General features: G+C 46.3%; 1 protein-coding gene across 1 annotated transcript in view; it reads right to left on the reverse strand.

The window, feature by feature from the left end:
• The window catches only part of LOC144504123 (contactin-associated protein-like 5), a 922207-nt gene extending 898538 nt beyond the window's left edge, over nucleotides 1-23669 (reverse strand). Inside the window, exons 1-2 of the mRNA XM_078229299.1 lie at nucleotides 23660-23669; nucleotides 23169-23279 (exon numbers count right to left, since the gene is read on the reverse strand). Coding sequence (XP_078085425.1) covers nucleotides 23169-23279; nucleotides 23660-23669 — 121 coding nt within the window. The remainder of the gene's footprint in view (nucleotides 1-23168; nucleotides 23280-23659) is intronic.
• Between the last annotated feature and the right edge of the window lie 3381 nt (nucleotides 23670-27050).

Genomic DNA, 27050 nt, shown 5'->3' on the forward strand with positions numbered 1-27050 from the left:
GCCCAGGAGGCTCGGGCCGTACCACTTCCAGGATGGGAGGGAGACGACCATCAGAGGCAGGAGGTGGCCGCCATCCACCCAGAGCGGGGGCTTCGGAGAAGGAGGGAGCAGAGACCCCGGCAGCTCCGTGCACGAGTGTCCTTCGAGGAGATGTCGGACACCGTGTGCCGCCGACGTCTCCGACTCCGAAAGGATACCGTGCGACACCTGTGCAACCTGTTGCAGGACCTGGGGCCTAGGATGCAGGGGAGGGGCACCCACTCTCAGCGGTTGTCAGATTGACAGCTGCTCTGAAGTTCTATGCGACTGGCACCTTCCAGAGCCCGAGCGGAGATGTCCGTGGCATCTCTCAGTCCTCAGTCCACACCTGTGTCAAGCAGGTCACTGAAGCCCTGTCTGCCCGGGCTGGGCAGTACATCAGATTCAACCTGGACCAGGCCCATCAGGAAGCCCGGGCTGCAGGGTTCGTTGCAATTGCGGGGATGCCGAATGTGCAGGGGCGGTCGACTGCACCCATGTCGCCCTCAGGGCCCCCCTACAGAATCCACGACAGTTAGTCAATAGGAAGGGGTTCCACTCCCTGAACATACAAATCGTGTATGACCACAACATGACCATCATGCACGTCTGCACCAGACATCCAGGCAGCGTGCATGACAGCTTCATTATAAGGAGAGCGGACATCCCGCAAGCATTTGAGGAGGAGCCCAGGCTGCGGGGGTGGCTCCTGGGTGATATGGGTTACCCGCTTCGGACATGGCTGATGTCGCCTGTGCGGAGGCCTGTGACCGAGGCGGAGACCCGCTATAACGAGGCCCACGTAGCCACCCGCGCGACAGTAGAGAGGTCCATTGGACTCCTCAAGATGCGGTTCCGGTGCCTGGACCGATCCGGAAGGGCCCTCCAGTACAGCCCCCTGATCTCCTCCTGCATAGTGGTGGTGTGCTGTGCCCTGCACAATCTGGCTCTGCAGCGAGGTGACCTCTTGGAGGAGGAGGAGGACGTGGAGAATGACCAGCCGGCCGTCACTGGCGAGGATGACCAGCAGGAGGAGGAGGAAGGGGAGGATGAGAGCACCGTGGAACACCTGCCAGGTGGTGCAGGGCTGGCATCGCAGCTGAGGCATGTGAGGGTGGCTAGGGAGGCTCTGATAACCAGGCGGTTCAGTCGCTAGGGGATGGTGATTGTGGGTTCCATTCCCCCCCCACCCCCGAAAAATGCCTTCCATTTACCCTGCACATTGTCACACCAGAGTGCTGGGCCTGGGTACTCTGTGCTCGCAATATTTTTTCCAGGCAGGAGGGTGATGACGACTCGCTCAGCACCATTCTGATGATGCCCTGGTGCAAACCAGTCTGACTGCTGCCTGAGATCCACATGCACGCTGGCACCTGGGCCCACGCCTGTCTAGTGGGTAAGGGATCCGAAACCCCCACACAGGGCCCTGGGGCGGGTGGGTTGGGGGAACAGGAGGTCATCGCTCGTGGGGTATGAGAGACCAATGGCTTCCTTTTCTCAGTGACACCGCATTGAGGGGCCACCCCAACTGATCTCACCATGAGGCATCCATCGGGTGATCGTCAATGGGGCAGGGATCCTATTCGAAACAACCTATTCGCAGGTGGTTGTGGAGAAAAAGCATTTATTTACAATAAAGCTGTTCAGATAAGCTGGTGAAACACAGAAACTTGTGACAAGAAAACACTAAGGTGCCGACAGTCCTTTCTAACGAGTGCAGCCCGTCACCCCCGTGCCATCTCAGTGCAACTACAACTTCCTCACCTTACGCTGCCTCACACTACGCCTCAGTGACTCCCCAGAATGTACATCGGAGGTGGAGGGGGCCAGCTGCCGACCTCACCCCGTGGCCAGTGATGTGCGTGGCGGGCGTCCTCTGGAGGCCATGGACCTTGAGGTCCCTGGCCGGCTTCCAGGTGTCTGGGATGTTTCCATGACACCCTCTTCATCCTGCTGCCCCTGAGATGCCCCAGTGTCAGGAAGGGGTGAGTCGGAAGGTGTTGCCATAGCCACAGTCTGCTGGCTGGAAGGCCCCGGCGTGGGCTCACACCCTTCCTCCTCTCTTGGGGTCCCTTTTGGCCCCTGGGTCAATCCATGGGACACTGGTGCTTCTGCAGTGAGCTCCAGAAGCTCTGGCATCACCTGGCACTGCCAGTCCTGGAGGACCACCTGAGTCCTACCCATGGTGGTCGACCCCTCCGCGATGGCCACTTGAGTCGTGGGCCATCTCTCAATGGCCGCAGCAAGTGCCCTGTGAGACGAGGCCATGATCTGCAAGCCCTCAGCCGTGGCCCTCTGAGACTGGGCCACCTTCTCAAGGGTTGCTGCCATTGCCCGCTGTGTCTCAGTGCTGTCCCTCTGGGTCTCCTGCAAGCTCTCGAGCCTCTCAGCCATGGGCCGCAGAATCTCAAGCAGCCTGCTCAGTCCCTCCGCTGTGGCCTGCTGTGACTCGGCCATTGCTTGGAGCCTGCCACTCATGGTGAGGATCCCCTGCCCCAGGCTTTCCACTGCAGACGCCACCCTTGCAGTGTTGGCATTGGAAGCACGCATGACAAGCAATAGCTGGTCCGCCTGAAAGCGTTGGGACTTCTCCCAGCAGCCTCGCAGTTGGTCCAGTGTGGCCGTCAGCCCCTCCTGCATTCCCTGGCTCTGTTGCTGCATCTCCAGCAGCTGAGGGAGAAGTGATCTCAGAGGCCCAGCATGTAGCCTGGGGCCAGCTGAGTCCTCGCCTCCAGCAGGCCCCCGCATGCCAGAGGCCTCGGACGTTTCCTCCTCCACCCGATGTACATCAGCAGATGTGTCGTGCTCACCAGAGAGTGACCCAGAAGCCTCAACACTAACTGGACCCACTGACGTGTCTGTTTCTGCGATGGTGATTTGTGAGGTAGAAGCTGACGGATAAACGGTGCCACCCTCAGAGGTCCCTTCACCCATGTCCTCTGAGGACTCATCCGAGCTACCGTTCCCAGGATAGATGGGAGCTGTAGCCGGGGCCTGTGGTCCAGAAGGCCCTGGAGAGTCAGGATCTGTCCCTGAAACACAGGACACAAGGTTAAATGTAAGGGAGGGAGAGGAATCCGGGATGCCAAACGCATGAATCACATGGCTCCCTTGAACATAGAACACTGAACCCAGACAATTACATCACAGGGACAGGCCTTTCGGACATCCAACCCTGTAGCGACCAGGCTGCCCATCTGATTTGTTTGCCCCCATATGCCTCTGTTCCTATCCCATTCAGACAGCTGTAGAGATGCCCCTTAAATGTCCCTATAGTTTCCGTTCCATGACCTCCCTGGGCAGTGAGTTCCAGGCACCCACTATCCTCTCAATGCAAATAAAATGCCTCATACATCTCCTTTACACCTTGCCCCTTGCACCCGAAACCCATGCCCCCAAGAAGTTGCCTCAATGTGAGTGTAGGAATGACAGGTGCTCACGTCTGGATGGAAGACTGACCATGCTGTCACTGACAGCCCGCGTCTCCCCTTCTCTGGTGAGCTCCAGCGCCCGCTCCTCGGACGGGGTGAGGACCTGGAGGTCTGGCTCACCACCCCCTGTCTTTGCCCTCTCACGAGTGTTGTGCTCGGTCTTCTACTGCGGAGACAGAAGGAACCATGAAATAAATGGTGGTGTGACTCATGCAGAGAATCAGGTGGTGACCCTTAGAGGGCAAACACAGTGGGGCTCATTGGGGGGAAAGGAAGGAGGTGCTTGGGGGTCAGGAGCTGGAAGCATGCAGGGTGCTGGAAATAGGAGGATCTGGGGGAGATATGGGGGAGCATGCTGAATGGGGTTCAGCACTCACCCTTGCTGTGGCAATCCATTGGGCCGCCATGCCAGCAGTGACCCTCAAGTGGGTTCAAGGATAGAGAAGCAGTCCATGTCTAAATGCAGCGAAAGCCAGACAATATCCAAGTTTGGGCTGGCAAGTGGTCAGTAACATTTGTGCTAGGCAATGATCACTGAGAGAATCTAATTATCATTCCTTGACATTCAATGTCACTGAATCTCCCACTATCAACATCCTTGGGGTTACCATTGACCAGAAACTGAACTGGACTAGCTGTACAAATACTGTGGCTACAAGTGCAGGTCAGGTCTGGACTCCTGAGGCAATGGGCCACCCAGTGGCACAGTGGTTAGCACTGATGTCTCGCAACACTGGAGACCTGGATTTGATTCCAGCCTCAGGAGTTCCAGTCAGTGTGGAGTTTGCACGTTCTCCTTGTGTTTGTGTGGGTTTCCTCCGGGTGCTCCGTTCCTTCCCACAGTTCAAAGATGTGCAGGTTAGGTAGATTAGCGGGGTAAATGTGTGGAGTTCCCAAGATAGGTAAGATATTTTTTCGGAGAGTCAGTGCAGACTGGATGGACTGAATGGTCCCCTTCTGCACTGTAGGGATTTTATGGAAGTAACTCACCTCCTGACTCCCATAGTCTGTCCATCATCTACAAGGGTTAGTCAGATGCATGATGAAATGCTTTCCATTTGCCTGGATTTGTTCAATTCCAACAAAACTCAAGAAGCTTGACAACATCCAGGACAAAGCAGCCCACTTGGCTGATATTTCATCCATAAACATAGTTTCCCTCCACCACCGATGAACAGTGACAGGAGTGTGTACTGTCTACAAGAAGCACCACAGAAACTCACCAAGCTCCTGGAGCAGCACGTTCCAAACAAATGACTGCTACCATCTAGAAGAGCAAGGGCAGCAGACACATGGGAACACCGCAAACTAGAAGTTCCCCTCCAAGCCAATCACCACCCTGACTTGGAAATATGTCGCCATTCCTGCACTGTTGCTGGATCAAAATCCTGGAACTGCCTTCCTATCAGCACTGTGAGTGTAGCTACATCACATGGATGGCAGCGTTTAAGAAGGTAGTTTGCCGCCATCTTCTCAAGGGAAATTAGGGATGGGCAATGAATGGTGGGCTAGCCAGTGAAGACAACCTTCTATGAATGAATAACGATAAAGAGGGGGGTTAAACATGGGACTGTAATACTGCAAAGTCAGTATGCGTTTGAACAAAAATGCTGTTGGTGGTCTCCAACAGACCATATAACGGCGATTGGTTAGGAAGCAGAATTTTCAGTTCTGACCAGTTCCCCAAAGGATCAGCAAATAGGCATTATATTGTTTCCTTGTATATCCTGATGAGGAGACTGTTACAGTCTCCAGGTGTTGAACGTAACCCCATGAAATAAGACCAAATTGACACCATTCTGCTGCAAAAAAAAAATCAAGATTAGCAAATTTCAATTTTTGCCTATTAAGTTCTCTTTTTTTGGCCAACTTCATCTTGGATCTGTGCAAGTCCCATTCTAGTTTATTCTAAGTGCGCAGGTAATCAATTAAAGTCATAGAGGTTTACAGCATGGAAATAGGTCCTTTGGCCCAACTTGTCCATGCCTCCCTTTTTTTTAAACCCCTAAGATAATCCCAATTGCCCGCATTTGGCCCATATCCCTCTATACCCATCTTACCCATGTAGCTATCTAAATGCATTTTAAAGGTCAAAATTGTACCCGCTTCTACTACTGCCTCTGGCAGCTTGTTCCAGACACTCACCACCCTCTGTGTGAAAAAATTGCCCCTCTGGACACTTTTGTATCTCTCCCCTCTCACCTTAAACCTATGCCCTGTAGTTTTAGAGTCCCCTACGTTTGGGAAAAGATATTGACTATCTAGCTGATCTGTGCCCCTCATTATTTTATAGACCTCAGCCTTCTACGCTCCAGAGAAAAAAGTCCCAGTCTATCCAGCCTCTCCTTATAACTCAAACCATCAAGTCCGGGTCGCATCCTAATAAATTCTACAAACTTACTCCGAGCACTCCCACATTAAGACCATTTGACAGGAGTTTTCCAGTGACCGAAGGGTTTCGACTTACTCGATTCTTTCCTTTCATTGCCCAGCCAAGTGTTCTGCTAAGACTTGACTCCAGCAACCAGAATTGAGTTCAGTCATAAAAGGCCACATTTTAATTGCTTCTTTTCACATTCTTTTCACACACCATGACTCAGTTTAAAATACCTTTATGGCACTGCACTTTCCACAGCTAAATCAACACCTTTTTAAAAACACTGAAATATATTCAGTTTTTCCAAGTTTGTTTTCTTTTGAAAAATCTTAAAGGTGTGAATGAGAAATTGTATGTTTACCCAGCAGCCACTGGATCAGAGGGAATTAATTGCACAGAAAGTACTTCTGGACATTTTAGATCAAGCACTTGGTAAACCTTTCTTTTGAAGTGATATATTTAAAAGTGTCCTGCAATGGAAATTAAGGTGTTGCTTGATGAATTAAATCCGTATCAGGGCGAGGTGTTTAAGATTCTTTTACAATCCATGAACTTTGTCTTAGTCAATTTATCTTGGAATCAATTAAGGGAGAGACTGCCCGAGGACAGCCACACAGAATGTCAATCAGTGCAAGCACAACTACCATTTTACATAGAACCACAGCACCACAAGTTGTATAGCTGTAGGCTGATGTTAAGTGTGCAGCTGTTGTGAAGCATACCACAAACATCTGCGCCAAAACCACTGACCTCGACCGCGACTGGGATCCTCTGTTGCCGCTGCAGTGAATGGAGTTTTGGCTGAGCGTCAAGTTTATTTCTTACTGACACAAGTAAGCTTACATTAACACGGCAATGAAGTTACTTGTGAAAATCTCCGAGTCGCTACACTCCGGCGCCTGTTTGGGTACACTGAGGGAGAATTTATCATGGCCAATGCACCGACCGAGCATGTTTTTCAGGCTGGTTCTCCATTCTCTATCCTCACTGGCAGAGGGGGAAGGTACGGACGAGATCGGAGAATCCTGACCCTGACATTTGCTGATGGCTACAGATATTAAGAATTTGCAACCATTCAAATTTTCTCTCCTTCAACAACACTGTCCAAACCTACAAGCTCTCACCCCTAGAAGGACAAGGGCAAGTTCCCCTCCAAGACACACAACATCCTGATTTGGAACCATATCACCATTCTACATCATTGCTGAGAACACAGAACTCTCTTACTGCACTGTGGGTGTACCTACACCACATGGACTGCCCCATCCCTAGAAGGTTGCTCACCACCACCTTCGGAAGGGCTTTTATGGACGGGCAATAAATGCTGCCTTTGCAAGTGGTGCTCATTTACAAGGCCAAAGAATAAAGGGAAACTTAAATTGAAACCCACAGGCCAAATATCAATGATGACCAATTATTAGCACCAGTAGTTATCCAACATTCATTACTCCATCCCAGTCTTCCAAACCATCTGTTGTAGCCAAACTATGGGCCGGTATGAGGAATTTTGTCTTCAAGGTTCTCAGCAGCAGAGGAATGGTATTGGAGTTTGTCAAGTCTTCCTCTGGGATTGTAGCATTGTAGTCTTCATTGACTTAGTCAAGGACATTTTCATGCTGTTTATTATCAAGTAATTAATTACTCATCACCAACAAGAGATCTATTCCTGAACATAAGAGATTAAACCAGGTTCATGAGGTAAAAACCATCATGCTGCATATTGGGTTTAAGGGCCAGGCTTCTTCATGTCTCTGTGGCTCTATACAGCCAATTAAGATGTGGAGATGCCGTCATTGGACTGGGATAGGCACAGTAAGAAGTCTCACAACAGATTTATTTGGTAGCACAAGCTTTCGGAGCGCTGCTCCTTCATCAGGAGAGTGGGTGTCGATATGCGTGATCTTCTTGGAGATCCTCTCCACTTTGAGCCGGCTGTTTGCGGTGTCGGTGGTCACCATGATGTGGAGATGCAGGTGTTAGACTGGGGTAGGCACAGTAACAAGTCTCACAACACCACTCACCCATTCACCTGATGAAGGAATGGCGCTCCGAAAGCTCGTGCTACCAAATAAACCTGTTGGACTTTAACCTGGTGTTGTTACACAGCCAATTAAAGCCTGGCATTATTTAAATTGCTTTGGAACATCCTGAGATTGTGGAAGGGGCTATATAAATGTACGCTTTTTCTTCTGTGTCTCAGTAAGCAATATGAAGACAGCTCAGTCAAATATATTCCACAGGCCTGGAGTAAATTCCTTGGCTACTTGAGTGTTGTTTAGTGTGGGGAGTTATTGAGTAGGGAATGCCATTGCATCCTGTTCCATCAGCAGGTGGGACAGTATAATTCAATGAGGAAACAATGCTTTATTCTTGTACAGGACTTTTAACATAATGAAATGTCCCACGGCAACTTACACAATAGAAAGAGATAAATGATAAAAAATTTTGGATTGTATCAAAAGTACTTTAAAAAAAAATCATAGGGCTTTAAATGAGAGGGAAGGGAAGCAGCAAAGTGAGAGGATTGAGGGAGAATCCCAGAGGTTTCCTTTACTTGGTTATGGGAGATGGGCCTCATTGATAATGCAGCATTTATTGCCCATGCCTAGTTGTAGTGGGAAGGTGGTGGGGAACCTTGAAGGTTCTTGAACCTTTGCAGATTGTATGAGGAAGGGGCACCCACAGTGCTATCACACAACAGGGTAGCAGAATGAGACTAATGAGACCGGCACACTGGTTTGTGGGACTGATGTCGCATGTCAGGATGGTAGATTTAATTGTTTTAAGGACAGTAGTGTGTGTCAGGAGAGCTTTTATGACAAATTCAACACATTTACGAACACCAGCCTTTTATTTAAACTGAATTCAAAGACCAAAACGGTGCGATTTGATTCATCAGACAATCTGCAAAGATTCAGGAACAAGGCTCCCCACAACCTTCCCACTAGGCATGGGCAATAAATGCTGCATTATCAATAAGGCCCATCTCCCATAACGAAGTAAAGAAAACCCCTGGGATTCTCCCTCAATCCTCTCACCTTGCTGCTTCCCTTCCCTCTCATTTAAAGCCCTATGATTTTTTAAAAAAGTACTTTTGATACAATCCCAAATCTTTTACCATTTATCTCTTTCTATTGTGTAAGTTGCCGTGGGACATTTCATTATGTTAAAAGTCCTGTACAAGAACAAAGCATTGTTTCCTCATTGAATTATACTGTCCCACCTGCTGATGGAACAGGATGCAATGGCATTCCCTACTCAATAACTCTCCACACTTAACAACACTCAAGTAGCCAAGGAATTTACTCCAGGCCTGTGGAATATATTTGACTGAGCTGTCTTCACACTGTTTACTGAGACACAGAAGAAAGAGTGTACAATTATATAGCCCCTTTCACAGCCTCAGGATGCTCCAAAGCAATTTAAATAATGCCAGGCTTTAATTGGGATGGAATTTAATGCAGGCACAAACTCACAGAGCAAGTAGTCGGTCACAAACCATTGATGTGATTTTTCCTCAGGCTTTTAACTCAGGCACGGCGTTATCACAAATAAAATCAAAATACGACAGGTGATGCAAATCTGAACTAAAAGGAAAATGTTGGAAAACTCAACAGGTTTGTCGAGAGAGAAACAGATTTGTTCCAAAGAAGAGTTATATTGGATTCAAAACATTAATTCTGTTTCTCTCTCCACAGTATTAACTTTCCAATTCAGAGTTCTCAACCAGAGAGGGTGGTGGAGGGGGGGTGGGCCAGAATGATGAGTCAAACCCGTCAATGTGATGATTTCTAGCGAAAAGGGACTTTGGGGGGGGGGTCAGAATGGCTGAACCACATATTTCTTCCTTAGGAATGGCAAGGAGACTCCTCAGGTGGTCCAGGTGCACTTTTTTATTCATTCGTGGGACATGGGTGTCGCTGGCTGGCCAGCATTTAGTGCCCATCCCTAGTTACCCTGGAGAAGGTGGTGGTGAGCTGCTTTCTTGAATCGCTGCAGTCCATGTTCTGTGTGTTGACCCACAATGCCATTAGGGAGGGAATTCCAGGATTTTGACACAGCGACTGCGAAGGAACGGTGATATATTTCCAAGTCAGGATGGTGAGTGGCTTGGAGGGGAACTTGCAGGTGGTGGTATTCCTATGTATCTACATTCTTTGTCCTTCTATATGGAAGTGGTCATGGGTTTGGAAGGTGCTGTCTAAGGATCTTTGGTGAATTGCTGCAGTGCATCTTGTAGATAGTACACACTGCTGCTACTGAGCGTCGGTGGTGGAGGGAATGGATGTTTGTGGATGTGGTGCCAATCAAGCGGGCTGCTTTGTTCTGGATGGTGTCAAACTTCTTGAGTGTTGTTCGAGCACCCATCCAGGCAAGTGGGGAGTATTCCATCACACTCCTGACTTGCGCCTTGTAGATGGTGGACAAGCTTTGGAGAGTCAAGAGATGAGTTATTCACCACATTATTCCTAGCCTCTGATCTGCTCATGTAGCTATTTTGTTTATGTGGTAAGTCCAGTTGAGTTTTTGGTCAGTGGAAATGGTCAAGGTGTATCTTGACAAGTTTGTCCTGCAATTGGACCTTAGAAGACACGGGCCCTGTTTCCTCCATTATAATCCCAGGGATCCAACTGAGGCCATCCCCAAAGTACCTCAAATGGACTGGGTCACCGGTGTTAAATGTTCTGTCTATTTGGATAAGTACATGGATGGGACAGAATTAGAGGGATGTGGGCCAAACGCGGGCAATTAGGATGAGCTGGGAGGGCACCATGGTCAGCATGCACCACTTGGGCCGAATGGCCTGTTTGCATGCTCCAAGACACTCTAATCATGGTTCCTCTTCTCGGCCTCCAGTTGGAACTCCAGCCTCCCTACGATGTTTGGGAAAAGTAAGTTTAATCTTGTCTGAAGTCTCCATACTGTTAATAATCCTGTAGGGCAATTGCCGTCATTGTGGGAGGGCAAATCCTGTAGCCGAATAAACATTTGATCAATTTGGTGTGTATGGATGCTGGACATTGCTTCTTCATGCCGAGCCAAGACCTTGTCCCCAACAATAAGCAGCGGAAGTCAAGCCGAGTGCTGCCTATAAGTCATTCGGGTGGCTGTGAAGCCTTTTATCTGCAATGGTCTCCCTGTGTAGGTGGCCAGTCTGGCATTTGTGCATTCTATATTCAGGGGCTGAATACCAGTTCAGAGGTGATTATAGGTCTGTTCCCCAATAATGGAGTCCACATCCCTATATCCACTAGCATTTTTAATGGGTAGCCATTTACTAACAAATTCTACCATTATGGGGGCAACTTTTGTCGTGGAGATGCAATTTAGTTGCATTGTCCCTGGTTGTGGACATTTCTGGAAGGTTCTGTCCACTACTTTTCTCCAAGGGCACACGTTTTGACTGTCCCTAAATCTTATCCTCGATTGTGGTCTTCTGTAGCACTTGCAATAGTCTGCCATCTGGCATCTACAACTTTCTGGAATTAAGCCACCTCGGAGTCTGAAGGCATTTCTTGACTTCCTTTGACTGCCTGGTGACACAACTCGGGCTCAGCTGCTGCCAAGAATGCTGGGATATTTCACTGATAACATCGCTCTCAGTTGAGGGATGGACGTTGCATGAGCTCGCTCCCCCAAATCGGAGGACACTGTTATCTGACGTTTCTGACATTCCGACATTCCTGTAGTTCCTGAGCCCCTTTCTCTGCATTCTCCAACAATAGAGATATCTCAATAGCCTTCTTTAAATCCAAATTGGGTTTTGCCAATAATTTGTTTTGGATTATTACTTTACCAATTCCACAGACCGGCCTATCTTGCAACATGTTGTTCAGGGATGGCCCGGGACTGCACCAACTCTCCAACAGAACATTCTACCCAGGTCCTATCCACGTAACCCCATGCATTTACCCTGCTAATCCCCCTAACCTATGCAACTATGGTTACTAATGGGCAATTTAGCATGGCAAAACCACCTACCCTGCACATCTTTGGGATGTGGGAGGAAACCGGAGCACCTGAAGAGAACCTGCATGAAAACGGGGAGAACGCACAAACTTCACACAGTCAGCCAAAGCTGGAATCGAACCCAGGTCCCTGGCATTGTGAGGAAGCAGTGCTAACCACTGTGATCCATCTGGTGCTGGTGGGTCTCATCTTCTCAAACTGGAGTTTATCCATGCCTTCTGTCCTATGGAGCGGCATGTAGCTCAGGAGAAGTGCTGTTGTTAGTAGCGCTACTTCTCTTGGTCTTCATCAGTGGTCTAAGGCAGAATTCTGTAAGCTGTCTGGTGTCACAATGAATGCTGATAAGCAAGGACATGCAGAGCCAGGCCTGTGAACTTTAATTGAGGTGAACTTAGGTGGCACGGTGGCACAGTGGTTAGCACTGCTGCCTCACAGCGCCAGGGTCCCGGCTTCGATTCCCAGCTTGGGTCACTGTCTGTGTGGAGTTTGCACGTTCTCTCCGTGTCTGTATGGATTTCCTCCGGGCGCTCCGGTTTCCTCCCACAGTCCGAAAGACGTGCTGGTATGACGTGCATTGATATGAGCAGGCGCCAGAGTGTGGCAACTAGAGGAATTTCACAGTAACTTCATCGCAGTGTTAATGTAAACCTTACTTGTGACTAATAAATAAACTTTAAAAACTTTTTTTACTTCCAAGAACTAAGAGATCACCTATCCGACAATGACAACTGAGTGCAGTTTTATTAATGCAGTTGAAAGTTTATTTATTACAAAGGAAACATATTTAATGAGAAATGTGTAGTGGTGCCAGCTGTGAGTGAACCAATGTTAAATGATTGACAATGACATTTAAAAATGCTATACAACAACCACTTGTAGTTCCATTGATGTGCATAGCATAGCCATGGATTATGGAATAAGCTGCCGGAGAAAGTGGTTGAGGCAGGTTCAATAGCAACATTTAAAAAGCATTTGGATAAGTACATGGATGGGAAAGAATTTAGAGGGATATGGGCCAAACACGGGCAATTGGGACTAGCTGGGAGGGCACCATGGTCGGCATGGACCTGTTGTGTCAAAGGGCCCAACTGTGCTGCATTACTCTATGATTCTATGTACAGTGCTCAGTTCCTTAGACATTAAAACATACATTTAAAGGCTTTTCAAATGTGCAGACTTGTGCCCTTCCACCAAAAAGAAACTAGCCTAATTTTTAAAATTCAGTTAGAGGGCCCACCATTTAGCAGAAACTTGCTCTGGAAAGCAATTCAATTTTCCGGGCAGGTTTAGCTCTCATTGTGATGACTGGAATTCTCCCAGCTTGTCTGTGGTTCGGCTTCTCTGGTCCCATTGCAGCGAATGGAGATTTGGCTGAGCGCCAAGTTCCCTGATCTCGTCGGCAGTGGGAGTGGTGCATACGAGGCTGGAGAATTCCGACATTTTTTGAACAATGAGTAAAAGATCACGGAAACCCAATTTGCGTTAGGTGCAATTCCCACCTGAAATTCCTCAATCTAGTTTGACCGGTTTAGGCCGAACTGCACTCCACAAAAAATCTCAACCCAACCTCATGGAAGTTTTACCTTGGATTGCACTGCTGCCTCACAGCGCCAGGGACCCGGGTTAGATTCCCGGCTTGGGTCACTGTCTGTGTGGAGTTTGCACATTCTCCCCGTGTCTGTGTGGGCTTCCTCCAGGTGCTCCAGTTTCCTCCCACACTCCAAATGTGTCCGGGTTAGGTGGATTAGATCATAGAGGTTTACAGCATGGAATCAGGCCTTTCGGCCCAACTCGTCCATACCACCCTTTTCTTTTAACCACTAAGCTAATCCCAATTGCCCGCATTTGGTCCCTATCCCTCGATACCCATCTTACCCATGAAACTGTCTAAATGCTTTTTAAAAGATAAAATTGTACCTGCTTCTACTACAACCTCTGGCAGCTTGTTCCAGACACTCACCAACCTCTGTGTGAAAAAATTGTTCCTCTGGACCCTTTTGTATCTCTGCCCTCTCGCCTTAAACCTATACCCCCTAGTTTTAGACTCCCCTACCTTTGGGGACAGATGTTGACCATCTATCTTATCTATGCCCCTCATTATTTTATAAACCTCTATAAGTTCACTCCAAAGCCTCCCAGGCTTCAGGGAAAAAAGTCCCAGTCTATCCAGCTTCTCCTTATAACTCAAACCATCCAGTCCCGCCAGCATTCTCGTAAATCTTTTCTGCACTCTTTCTAGTTTAATATTATCCTTTCAATGGCCATGGTAAATTGCCCCTTAGTGCCGGGGGGATTAGCAGGGTAAATGCGTGGTGTTACGGGGATAGGGCCTGGTTGAGAATGTTGCCAGTGCAGGTTCGATGGGCCGAATAGCTTCCTTCTGTAGTATCGGGATTCTATGATACCATGCTGAGCAGAATGTAGGTTTTGAATCTCAAAATATTCAGCTTGTACACGACTGGGTTCAGCCCGAGTGAACAGATGGAGAGGGAACAAAACTCAGGAGTAACCAAATAATGAACACAATGGATAGTGCCAACAGTGAAGAAATTGAAACTGAGATGCAAACACCGGGAAACATGCACACAGCTCACTGGGGAAGTTTATATTTAATAAACACACACGCTGTCTGCAGACAAATTAGAATAAAGGAAGACTGGGACGTGTGTTACATACAAATAATTGATGATCCCTTTTGCAAAATTCTCATTTGGATGCTTTGAATAATACATTATAAATCAAAATTGAATGCAAAATAACAGGCTCTGCCTCTGCTCCACCTTGAAACTGGGGCAAACCCTGTTGTCTAATTGTCAGATGCTGATTGCTATGGGGAACATTTGCAAACATGCATTCTTAATCTGATCATCTTTTTTTTAAAAGAAAATATTCATTCCTGGTATTTGGGCATTTGCAGGAAAGGCCGTTATTTATTGATAATCAGTAAATCATGGAATAGAATTCCTGCAGTGCAGAAGGAGGCCATTCGGCCCATAGAGTCTGCACCGACCACAGTCCCACCCAGGCCCTATCCCCATAACCCCATGCATTTACCCTTGCTAGTCCCCCTGACACGAAGGGGCAATTTAACATGGTCAATCCACCTATACCGCACAGCTTTGGACTGCAGGAGGAAACCGGAGCACCCGGAAGAAACCCACGCAGACACGGAGAGAACTTGCAAATTCCACACAGTCAGTGACCCAAGTCGGGAATCTAACCCGGGTCCCTGGTGCTGTGAGGCAGCAGTGCCAACCACTGTGCCAATGTGTCGCCCCATGTGTCGAGAATGTGATGGCAAACTCTCATTTTGAGTAGCTGCAGTCCTTGAAGGGGCACCCACAACGTTGTTCGGTAGAAATATCCAAGAGAATCATTCCAGTGGCTGGCAGTCACATACAGTGGAGATGTCTTGGAGATCCTCTCCACTTGGAGCCGGCAGTTTGCGGTGTCGATGGTAGTCATGATGTGGAGTTGGCAGTCATATACAGGCCAGACTGGGTAAGTTTCCTTAAATTTCCTTAAAGTTGGGCTTTTAACGATTATCTGACAGTTTCTTGGTCACCTTTACTATTTGCAAATTTGAACCCTCCATGGGATTAACGGGCAATGGCTGCATGGATAAGATGTTGACTGAGAGAGACAACGCTGAGCAATGAATGATTGTTTTTCAAAATGGAGGGGAGTATACACGACTGTTGCCCAGGGGTGAGTATTGAGGTCACTGCTCTTTTATTGGCAATGGCCTATTGGTATTATCGCTAGACTATTAATCCAGAAACTCCACTAATGTTCTGGGGATTCGGGTTCGAATCCTGCCACGCGGGATGGTAGAATTTGAACTCAATAAAAAAAAGTTTGAAATTAAAAATCTACTGGTGACCATGAAACAATTATCGATTGTCAGAAAGACTCGTCTGGTTCATTAATGTCCTCTGGGGAAAGAAATCTGCCATCCTTACCCGGTCTGGTCGACATGTGATTCCAGAGCCACAGCAATGTGGTTGACTCTCAACTGCCCCGAGGCAACTAGGGTTAGGCAATAAATGCTGGCCCAGCCAATGATGCCCCATGTCCCATGAATGAATTTTTTAAAATCTTAAGAGCAACACAGTTTGCAGATGACACAAAGCCTAAATGCAGAAAACAGTGCAGAGATTCCTAGCAGACGTCAGGAGACTTGATGGGAAAAATGAAAAGCAAATGAACTAAATAGTACAATTTTAAAACAAGTACAGGAACTGGATGATTTGTGGAGATACGCAAGTGACAAGACAAGTTGAGGAGGCTGTTAAAAAGGCATAAGCGACTCTGAGCTTTAAAAGCAGAGCACAAAAATGAAGAAAAACTGCAAGGAAGCTATGTTATTTAATATAGTGACCTCAACGAGGCCCATGGGGTTGGCCTCTTAGAGTATGAGCTCCCTGATTGAAGTAATGATTGACTGCCCAATAGGGGAGTCTCACCTGTCTATATACCGAGGAGTGTCAGGGCTACTAACACTCTAGATTTATACTCTTAGGAGTGGAATTGAGTTTGTAAATAAAGGGAATCTATTGAAGGGACACTGGCCTCTGGGAGTTATTTCATTTATTTTTTTAATCTCTATGGCGTCCCATGGAGTATTAAAGTCAGTTTTGGGCACACACTTTAGTAAGGATTTCAAAGGCTTGGAGAGGGTGCAGAGAAGATTTATTAGAATATTACTAGGAAGAAAGATTTCAATTCCATGGCAAGGATATAGATACCCTATCCTCATAGCCCCACGTATTTACCCTGCTAATCCCCCTGATACTAAGTGACAATTTAGCATGGCCAATCAACCCAACTCACACATCTTTGGACTGTAGGAGGAAACCAGAGCATCTGGAACTTTAAATGGAACTGAACATTGTGCAATCATCAACAAACATTCCTATTTCTGACCCCATCATGGTGGGACGGTCTTTGATGAAGCAGCTGAAGTTGGCTGAGCCTCGGGCACTACACTGAGGAATTCCTGCAGTGATATTCTGAAGCTGAGATCATTGGAGTTGGGCAGCTGCAAACATTTTCCTTTGTACTAGGAAGGACTCCAGACAGTGGAGAAAGTTCCTCTTGCTTCTCATTGATTTCAGTTTTACCTAGGGGTCCCTGAAGCCAAATGTGGGGTCAAATAAGTCAAATACTTCTGAAATTCAGCTCCTTTGCCCACATTTGGCACAAGGTCTGAAGCCAGGTGGTCCTTTGTGGAACCCAAATGAACACAGTGAGCAGGATTTTTCTGAGCAAGTTTTTTAAAAATTCATCTGTGCGACATGGGCATCGTTGGCTATGCCAGCATTCATTGCCCATCTCTAGTTGCCCTTGAAACTGAGTGGCTTACGAGGCCATTTCAGAGGGCAGTTGATAGTCAGCCACAATGCTGTGGCTCTGGAGTCACATGTAGGCCAGACTGGGTAAGGACGGCAGATTTTCTTCTCTAAGGGACATTAATGAACCAGATGGGTTTTTCCAACAATCGACAATGTTTTAATGGCCATCAGTAGACTCTTAATTCCAGATTTATTTTTATATATTGGGAATTCAAATTCCACCATCTGTCGTGGTGGGATTCGAACCCGGATCCCCAGAACATTGGCTGAGTTTCTGGATTAATAGTCTAGCGATAATACCACTAGGCCATTGTCTTCTCAAGCAGCACTTGTTAGCATTGTCTGTTTGTCTTGCTGATGGAACAGGATGCATACAGGAATGGTGATGATGAAATCTCAGACTTTGGCTAAAAGCTATGCCTCTTTGAGTATGACGATGTCAGGGTGCCAGACTAGCCCTGAGAGTCATAGTCACAGAGTCTTACAGCACAAAAATAGGCCCTTCGGCCCATCGTGTCTGTGTCAGCCATCAAGCATCTATCTACTCTAATCCCATTTCCCAGCACTTGGTCCGGAGCTGGCATGCCATGGCATTTCAAGTGCTCATCTAAATGCTTCTTAAATGTTGTGAGGGTCCCCGCCTCTATCACCCTTTCAGGCACCGAGTTCCAGATTCCCACTACCCTCTAAGTCTCGTGCCCCTTATCTTAAATCTATGCCCCAGAGTTATTGGCCCCTCTACTAAGGGAAAGGTTCCTTCCTGTCTACCCTATTATTTTCCCTCATAATTTTGTACACCTCGATCAGGTCCCCCCTCAACCTTCTCTACTTTAAGAAAAATAACCCCAGCCTAACCAGCCTCTCGTCAATGCTGAAATGCTCCATCACTGGCAACATCATGGTGAATTTCCTTTGCACCCACTCTAATGCAATCACATTCTTCCTATTCTACGCACACAGGCTCCGTGGCCCAATATGCATTTTGTACAGCTCCATCATAATCTCCATACTCTTATCTTCTATGCCTCAGCTAATAAAGGCAATTGCCTTCTTAATCACTTTACTACTTGTCCTGCTGCCTTCAGGGATCTATGGACACACACCTCAAAGTCCCTCTGGTCCTCTGTACTTACCAGCATCCTACCATTCATTGTACACTTCCTTGCCTTGTTAGTCCTCCCAAAATGCAACACCTCACACTTTTCAGGTTAAATTCCATTTGCCACTGTTCTGTCCATCTGATCAGCTCATCTACATCACCCTATAATCTAAGGCTTTCCAAATCGCTATTTACCATACCGACAATTATCATGTCACCTGCGCAGTAACTGATCACACCCTCGCCCCCACAGTTATTAAGCTACACCACAACCAGCAAGGGATCCAGCACCAATCCCTGTGGTATATGAATGGACACAAACTGCCAGTCACAAAAGCAATCCTCGACCATCACCCTCTTCTTCTTGCCACTCAGCCAATTGTGGATCCAATTTGCCAAATTGCTCTGAATCGCATGGGCCTTTTTCTTCATGATCAGTCTCCTATGCTGGACCTTGACAAGAGCCTTACTGAAGTCAATGTAGACTACATCAACCGCATTGCCCTCATAGAGTCATTGAGTCATAGAGGTCTACAGCTGAAAAAGACCCCTTAGCCCAATGCTTCTGTGCCGGTCAAAGACCAACCACCCAATTATTTAAATCCCATTTTCCAGCACTTGGTCCAAGTCTTGTATGCCTTGGCATTGCAAGAGCATATCTAAATACTTCTTAAATGTTATAACGGTCTGTGCCTCATAATTTTCCTTCATTTTGCTCGCCAATGTTTTCTCATGCCTCCTCTTCACTCTCCTAATTTTTTTTAAAGTACCTCCTTGCAGTTTCTATATTCCCCGAGGGCTCCCATTATTTTCAGCCCCCTGTATCTTGATTTGATTTGATTTCATTTATTATTTGTTACATGTATCAACATACAGTGAAAAGTATTGTTTCTTGCGTGCTATACAGACAAAAGATACCGTTCATAGAGAAGGAAACGAGAGAGGGCAGAATGTTACATTTATAGCTAGGGTGTAGAGAAAGATCAACTTAATGCAAGGTAAGTCCATTCAAAAGTCTGACAGCAGCAGGAAAGAAGCTATTCTTGAGTCGTTTGGTATGTGACCTCAGACTTTTGTATCTTTTTCTCCACAGAAGAAGGTGGAAGAGAGAATGTCCGGGGTGTGTGGGGTCCTTAATTATGCTGGCTGCTTTGCCGAGGCAGCGGGAAGTGTAAATAGAATTAATGGATGGGAGGCTGGTTTGCATGATGGATTGGGCTACATTCACGACCTTTTGTAGTTCCTTGTGGTCTTGGGCAGAACAGGAGTCATACCAAGCTGTGATACACCCAGAAAGAATGCTTTCTATGGTGCATCTGTAAAAATTGGCGAGAGTCGTAGCTGACATGCCAAATTTCCTTAGTGTTCTGAGAAAGTGGAGGCATTGGTGGACTTTCTTAACTATAGTGTTGGCATGGGGGGGACCAGGACAGGTTGTTGGTGATCTGGACACCTAAAAACTTGAAGCTCCTGACCCTTTCTACCTTGTACCTGTTGATGTAGACAGGAGCATGTTCTCCTTTACGCTTCCTGAAGTCGATGACAACCTGCTTCATTTTGTTGACATTGAGGGAGAGATTATTGTTGCCGCACCAGTTCACCAGATTCTCTATCTCATTCCTGTACTCTGTCCCATCATTGTTTAAAATCCGACCCACTATGGTGGTGTCGTCAGCAAACTTGAAAATCGAATTGGAGGGGAATTTGGCCACACAGTCATAGGTATATAAGGAATTTAGTGGGGGGCTAAGGACACAGCCTTGTTGGGCACCGGTATTGAGGATGATCGTGGAGGAAGTGTTGTTGCCTCCACAAGTCTTCCATAGGACTCCCTCTTTTTCCTCATCTAATCTTCTTTATCCCTTGACTGTAAGAAGTCTCACAACACCAGGTTAAAGTCCAACAGGTTTATTTGGCAGCACCAGCTTTCGGAGTCTCAGGCTCCTTCTTCAGGGAGTGAGGAGTTGTGTTCACAAACAGGGCATGTACAGACACAAACTCAATTTACAAGATAATGGTTGGAATGCGAGTCTTTGCAGGTAATCAAGTCTTAAAGGTACAGATAATGTGAGTGGAGAGAGGGCCAAGCACAGGTTAAAGAGATGTGTATTGTCTCCAGCCAGGACAGTTGGTGAGATTTTGCAAGCCCAGGCAAGTCGTGGGGGTTACAGATAGTGTGACATGAACCCAGGATCCAGGTTGAGGCCGTCCTCATGTGTGTGGAACTTGGCTATCAGTTACTGCTCAGCCATTCTGCGTTGTCGTGTGTCATGAAGGCCGTGTTGGAAAACGCTTACCCGAAGATCAGAGGCTGAACACCTGTGACTGCTGAAGTGTTCCCCGTCTGGAAGAGAACACTCCTGCCTGGTGATTGTCGAGCAGTGTTCATTCATCCGTTGTCGTAGCGTCTGCATGGTCTCGCCAATGTACCATGCCTCGGGACATCCTTTCCTGCAGCGTATCAGGTAGACAACGTTGGCTGAGTCACAAGAGTATGTACTGTGTACCTGGTGGATGGTGTTCTCACGTGTGATAATGGCATCCATGTCGATGTCTTGCAGAGATTGCTGTGGCAGGGTTGTGTGGTGTCGTGGTCACAGTCGGGGAACATTTCAGCAGTCACGGATCTATTAGATGGCAGCCGATGTGGGTTTGAAAGGTGCTGTTGAAGAAGCTTTCCTGAGTTCCTTTTTGCCTAACATGCTGACTTTAAGGAACTCTTTGAAACCTATCCATGTGACCACGTTTGCTCATCAGACCTAACATCTCCTTATGTGGCTTAGTGTCATCGCTTGTTTTATAATATTCCTGTGAAGTGCCTTAGTTTTACCTTTCAAATACTATATAAGTTACTGTTGTTCATTGTACTGCTGCTAGAATTCATTTTAACTGGGAACAAGACTGGGATTCGGAAAGCATGCCAAGGCTTGAATCTTGTCTTCCCTGTACAAGTAAAAGATTGGCAGCACCACATAAGACAACTGTTATCAAAACTTAGAAAAACCTGTTTTATTTGAGTTAAAGCAGCAACACTTATAAAAATGGGGTTTATTTATGCAACATGTTGTATTTATTTCTTGCCGACCGCCAATGAGCCATTTTGTTTTGCTGAACACATCTCTCCAACACTTCACAGAATCACAGAATACCACAGTGCAGAAGAAGCCCTTCAGTCCATCGAATCTGCACGGATGCATGAAATGCCCTGACCTGCCCACCTAATCCCACTTGCCAGCACTTGGCCCATAGCCTTGAATGTTATGGCATGCCAAGTCCTCATCCAGGTACTTTTTAAAGGATGTGAGGCATCCCACCTCCACCACCCTCCCAGGCAGCGCATTCCAGACCGTCGCCACCCTCTGGGCAAAAGCGTTTTTCCTCAAATCCCCCCTAAACGTCCCATCCCTCACTTTTAACTTGTGTCCCCTCGTAACTGACCCTTCAGCGAAGGGGAACAATGGCTCCCTATCCACCCTGTCCATGCCCCTCAAAATCTTGAACACCTCAATCAGGTCGCTCCTCACTCTTCTCTGCTCCAGAGTATACAAACCAAGCCTACCCAACCTCTCTTCATAACTTAAATGTCTGTCCCAGGCAACATCCTGGGGAATTTCCTCTGCACCCCCTCCAGTGCGTTCACGTCCTTCCTATAATGTGGCGACCAGAACTGCACACAGTGCTCCAGCTGTAGCCTCACCAAAGTTCTATACAACTCCATCATGACCTCTCTGCTTTCGTAATCTACACCCCGATTGATAAAGGTGAGTGTGCCATATGCCTTTTTCACCACCCTATTAACCTGCCTTTCCGCCTTCAGAGATTTATGGACAAACACGCCAAGGTCCCTTTGTTCTTTGGAACTTCCCAGTGTCAGACCTTTCATAGTTACTTCCTTGTCAAATTACTCCTTTTAAAGTGCATTACCTCACACTTTTCAGGGTTAAATTCCATCTGCCACTTACCTGCCCATTTGATCATCTCGTCTATATCTTCCTGTAACCCAAGACACTCAACCTCACTGTTAACCACCCGGCCAATCTTTGTGTCAGTGGCAAACTTACTGATCCTACCCCCCACATAGTCATCTATGTCATTTATAAAAATGATGAACAATAGGGGGCCCAGCATGGATCTTTGCGGTACGTCACTGTCACTGGCCTCCAGTCACTTATCAATTGTAATTCTACAACCAGCTCCCACCCCACTTCAGCCCCTTCACCTTGGACCTCTGCGAGCAATGTCATGGAAACTCTGCTAGTGAGATACTTATTATCAAACTGTGATGCTTTAGTACAGTGTTAAATTCTTTACTGCTGTGGAGTGTCCTCAAGAACTCACTCCACAGAGAGGTGTCAGGGAATGCAGGTATTTATTACAGTCTTACTCGCTCCACCCTCCAAATGACAAACCAAATGGTCCCCAGGCAGATCACCCCAGACCCAGGGTCACCTGACCCATTCCCTTGGAGGGACTACCCCACAACATACTTAATAGTTAGAGGTATCCGAGAACATCCTTCCTCAGATAAGCAACAAAGAAACACTTCAAGTTGGTTTGCAAGCTTGCTACTTGCAACAATCATAAAGATTTCAGTACAATACCTCTTTGATGAACTGCACTCTGCCATCATTTTGAGAAAGCTTCAACCAGATATACATCATTGTTAATCCAGAGCCTATTGTACCTTGGGGAACAAACCATTACCACAGCATTTGACAAGCACAGCAGTGACAACTGTAAATACCAGCACACGGGCATTCTGCAACATGATGTATGCCAGCCCATCCATTTCGTGGACAGATGTTTCTTCACCGGTGAAAAATATAACCTACTCGTGTATTTTCATTTGCATTGGTGATGCGTAAACATGCTGAGGATGAATAACGTGCTCAATCATTAACAGAAAGCTTGAGTCTTACCATCCCTTCTGTTCAACTTTGCAAAGCCAGGGCTGTGACTGCTAGATAGTGCAGAAGAGGAACGGAATGCTGACTGAGGCAAGCCAGACACAAGATGATTGTCGCAATTATCTGTGGGAGGAAAGAAACAACACACTTAAATTAGTGAGGTGGCATGACACTGAACCTACACACAACCAATCCCAGATGAAGACTTTCATCCCCACACATTTTAAAACCTCCCATTCTGCAGCCCTGTGCAGACACACACTTAAAGTTTATTTTTTGGTGTAGCAAGCAGGCTAACATTAACACTGTGTGATGTTAGTGTACCTTTAAGAAAGTTTTTTGTTTTAAGACATGATTTGTGCATCTCCTAGTTTCAGTGCTTTCTTCGCTCACAGCTCCAGTGATGTCATTATTGTTGCCAGACTAACTACAATGAGTCATTTTATTGCTATGTCAATAGCTTAAATGGGGGTTGTTTATGTTTACTATGGGGTAAGTTTTACGATCCTGCATTGTTAGGAGAAAAGATCATGTGTTTTTAGACAGTTTCTTTCCTTTCCAGTGAGTTTAAGGTTTCAGTTTTGAGAATTGTGAGGCTGCGGTTTAGTTTTAAGTTTTAGCAGGGGCATCAAGCGAGAAAGAAGCTGAAGTCTCTCTCTCTCTCTCTCCGTCTTCCTGTTCTGTTTGGAAATTCTGCTGACTACGTCAAGGCAACGTTTTGCTTTCCGGAGGGCAGGTGCAGGCCTTGAAAAAACTAAATTCCAGTCAAGTGAGATTTGAATCTATGCTGTGTTAACCCTCTGAGAAGGGTTTTGCCAATTAAAGGTTTTGGTTTGTTGGAACAACTTAAATATTCAATTAAGGGTTAATACATTATTGTGGTTGTTTTCTTTCTGTTTTTGTTGTTTGCAATTGATAAAAGGCATTGCTAACTTTCTTTCTGTACATGTTAACTATATTCTTAAATAAACTTTGTTTGATAAAAGCTCTCTAGTGGGTTGTTGAATCACACCTGAAGTGAGACATATCATTCTCACCCTAGCCATATTCAAGGTGCAAAACGTATGGTTTTGGTGGTCTCCACAAAGCAGTTTGGAGTTTCTAACCTGATATATAACAACTGCAATGAAGTTACCGGGAAAATCCCTTAGTCGCCACACTCTGGCAGCTGTTTGGGTACGCTGAGGGAGAATTTAGCATGGTTAATGCATCTAACCAGCACGTCTTTTCGGACTGTGGGAGGAAACCCACGCAGACACTGGGGGAACATGCAGACTCCACACGGACAGTGATCCAAGGCTGGAATTGAACCCGGGTTCCTGGCGCTCTGAGGCAGCAGTGCTAACCACTGTGCCACCCCACAGAAACATACATAGAAAATAGAAGCATGAGTAAGCCATTAGGCCCTTTGAGCCTGCTCTGCCATTCATTATGATCGTGGCTGATGCTCAAATTCAACCCAAGAGAGCTACAGTTATAAAGGAGAAGGCTGGCTGGTTGGAAAAAACAGCAACCCGCAAAAATTAGCTGGCATAGCGAAAAGTTGAAAATAAAGAGAACCTGCAGAAACAGAAAGAAAAGGAAACGGCCCTGTAGAGTTTTAAGAAAAGAATTGCTGTTTGCAATCAGCGCAAATGGAAGCGCTGTTGCTTTAAGTTTTAAAAAAAGGCCCTGATTGGGTCACTGGGTCTCCTGGAGCACGGAAAAATCAACAATAAAGGAACTAACAGCTTGCAACATTTTTATAAAACTCCCAAAGCTTGGGGCATTCAAATATAAGGTGAAGAAGGCCTACAGAATTTAAAGACAGTAATCGCAGGAGTGTTTTGTTTTAAACAGAAGACAATCTTACCACCTGTTCATGCCACACTCTCGCTGCAGCAAAGACGGAGAATTTGGCAACAAGCCCAATCTCCATTCACTGCAGCGGGAAGGGAAAAAATCCCGCTGGCGTGAACAGTTGGAAAATTCCAGCTAAGAAGTTTTAAAAGATTAGGAAGCTCGAAGAAGAACAAAATGATTGATCCCCAGCATGGGAAAAACATGGAGACACAAATCTTCCTGCCGGGTCCAAAAAATAATTCCAGAAGAATAACCCTGAAACCAGTCTTTGGAGACCAGAGAAGGAATTAGGCAGAGTTAAAAGGAAAGCAGCGACATTGGCCCGTGATCTCACCAGAATCCAAAAAAGAACGGGAAACTCAAAGACAGATAGCCAACAGCTGCAGAGATGGACCAAGTGAAAACAAAAATGGTTACTGTCTTATAGTGGCAACACATATAAAGCAGTAGATTCCAGATAAAAGAACACAGCCATGGACAAAAGAATTACCCCAGAGCGAGGATAACGCATCTACTTTCTGAGGAGGTTAAGGAAATTTGGCATGTCCACTATGACTCTCACCAAATTTTACAGATGCACCATAGAAAGCATCCTTTCTGGTTGTATCACAGCTTGGTATGGCTCCTGCTCTACCCAGGACTGCAAGAATTTACAAAGTGCTGTGAGTGAAGCCCAGTCCATCACGCAAACCAACCTCCCATCCATTGATTCTGTCTACACTTCCCACTGCCTCGGAAAAACAATCAGCATAATCAAGCACCCCAGACATACTCTCTTCCACCTTCTTTCGTTGGGAAGAAGATACTAAAGTCTGAGGTCACCGACTCAAGAACAGCTTCTTCCCTGCTGTCACCTGACATTTGAATGGACCTACCTGATATTAAGCTGATCTTTCTCCGTTTCCCTACTTGTAACTGTGACACTATATTCTGTACCCACTCCTTTCCTTCTCCCTTATGTATTCTATGAATGGTATGGTAGTGTGCAAGAAACAATACTTCTCACTGTATCCCAATACATTTGACAATAATGAATCAAATCAAAAACTCTGCTGAGGGCAACTGGAGGCCAAAGAGAGAGAGGGAAACTCTGCTGAAGTTCGCAAGAAGCCGCAGAGGGAGGGCAGCTAGAGACCCCAGAGGCAGGGCAATGAGCGAGTCCACATTTGAAAGAACAGTCACTTGTCCTTCAGATTGAATGCAAAAGGAATGTGTGACCATGTAGAAATGAAGACTCTTAAACAGCAGAATGAAAACACAGCAGAAGAAGCTCGAGGAGACTTTTCTGAATTACAGGAAAACTCAAGCTGAAGCAAGCGAGCTTCGCAAAGAAAAGGAAGAGCTTCACGAGTTACAAGAATTCCGTAGGTCAACGTTTATCCCTGCTGGATGATTACAAAGAGAAGCAAGAATCAGTCATCAGGAAAGACTCTGCAATATTCAGTATTTCAGCAGGAAGCTACAGGTTGGAGAGTTGCCAGTCCAGTTGAATGGGAGATTGAAAGGAAAAGCTGTAGAACCTTCCAAGCTGTGAGCAGAGAAAGAAGCCATGAGTAACACAATTACAGAACAAGGTAAGACTTCGCCAGACCCTGGCCAACAATGAATCCAGAATGAAGGACAAGGACAAACGTTCCACTAAAGGCAGAGGAAGAAAAAGCAGATATAAGCTAGGGAAATTGAAATCAACACTGAAGAACAGGAACCAGAAGAATATAAAGCAATGGATGTCTCAGATGTACTGAAAGCCACTTGACTGAATTAAAAGATTCATAACACAAATTTGAGAAATAAACAGCAAAGAAATATTTGACTGAAACAATGAAGGCTCCAGTTGCAAAATATATATGACTAGGAAGAGCATGGCAGACACCACGAAAACAAAATTCAAGTCTACACGAGGAGCAAATTTGTTTTTATTCATTCATGGTAGGCGGACTTCGATAGTTGGTGTTTATTGCCATTTCAGAGGGTAGTTAAGAATCAAATAAAATTTAAGATCTGGAGTCACATGTAGGTCAGACTGGGTAAAGATAGCAGATGTCCTTCCCT

This window comes from Mustelus asterias, chromosome 14 (genome assembly GCF_964213995.1).
Source record: "Mustelus asterias chromosome 14, sMusAst1.hap1.1, whole genome shotgun sequence".
Lineage (NCBI taxonomy): Eukaryota > Metazoa > Chordata > Chondrichthyes > Carcharhiniformes > Triakidae > Mustelus > Mustelus asterias.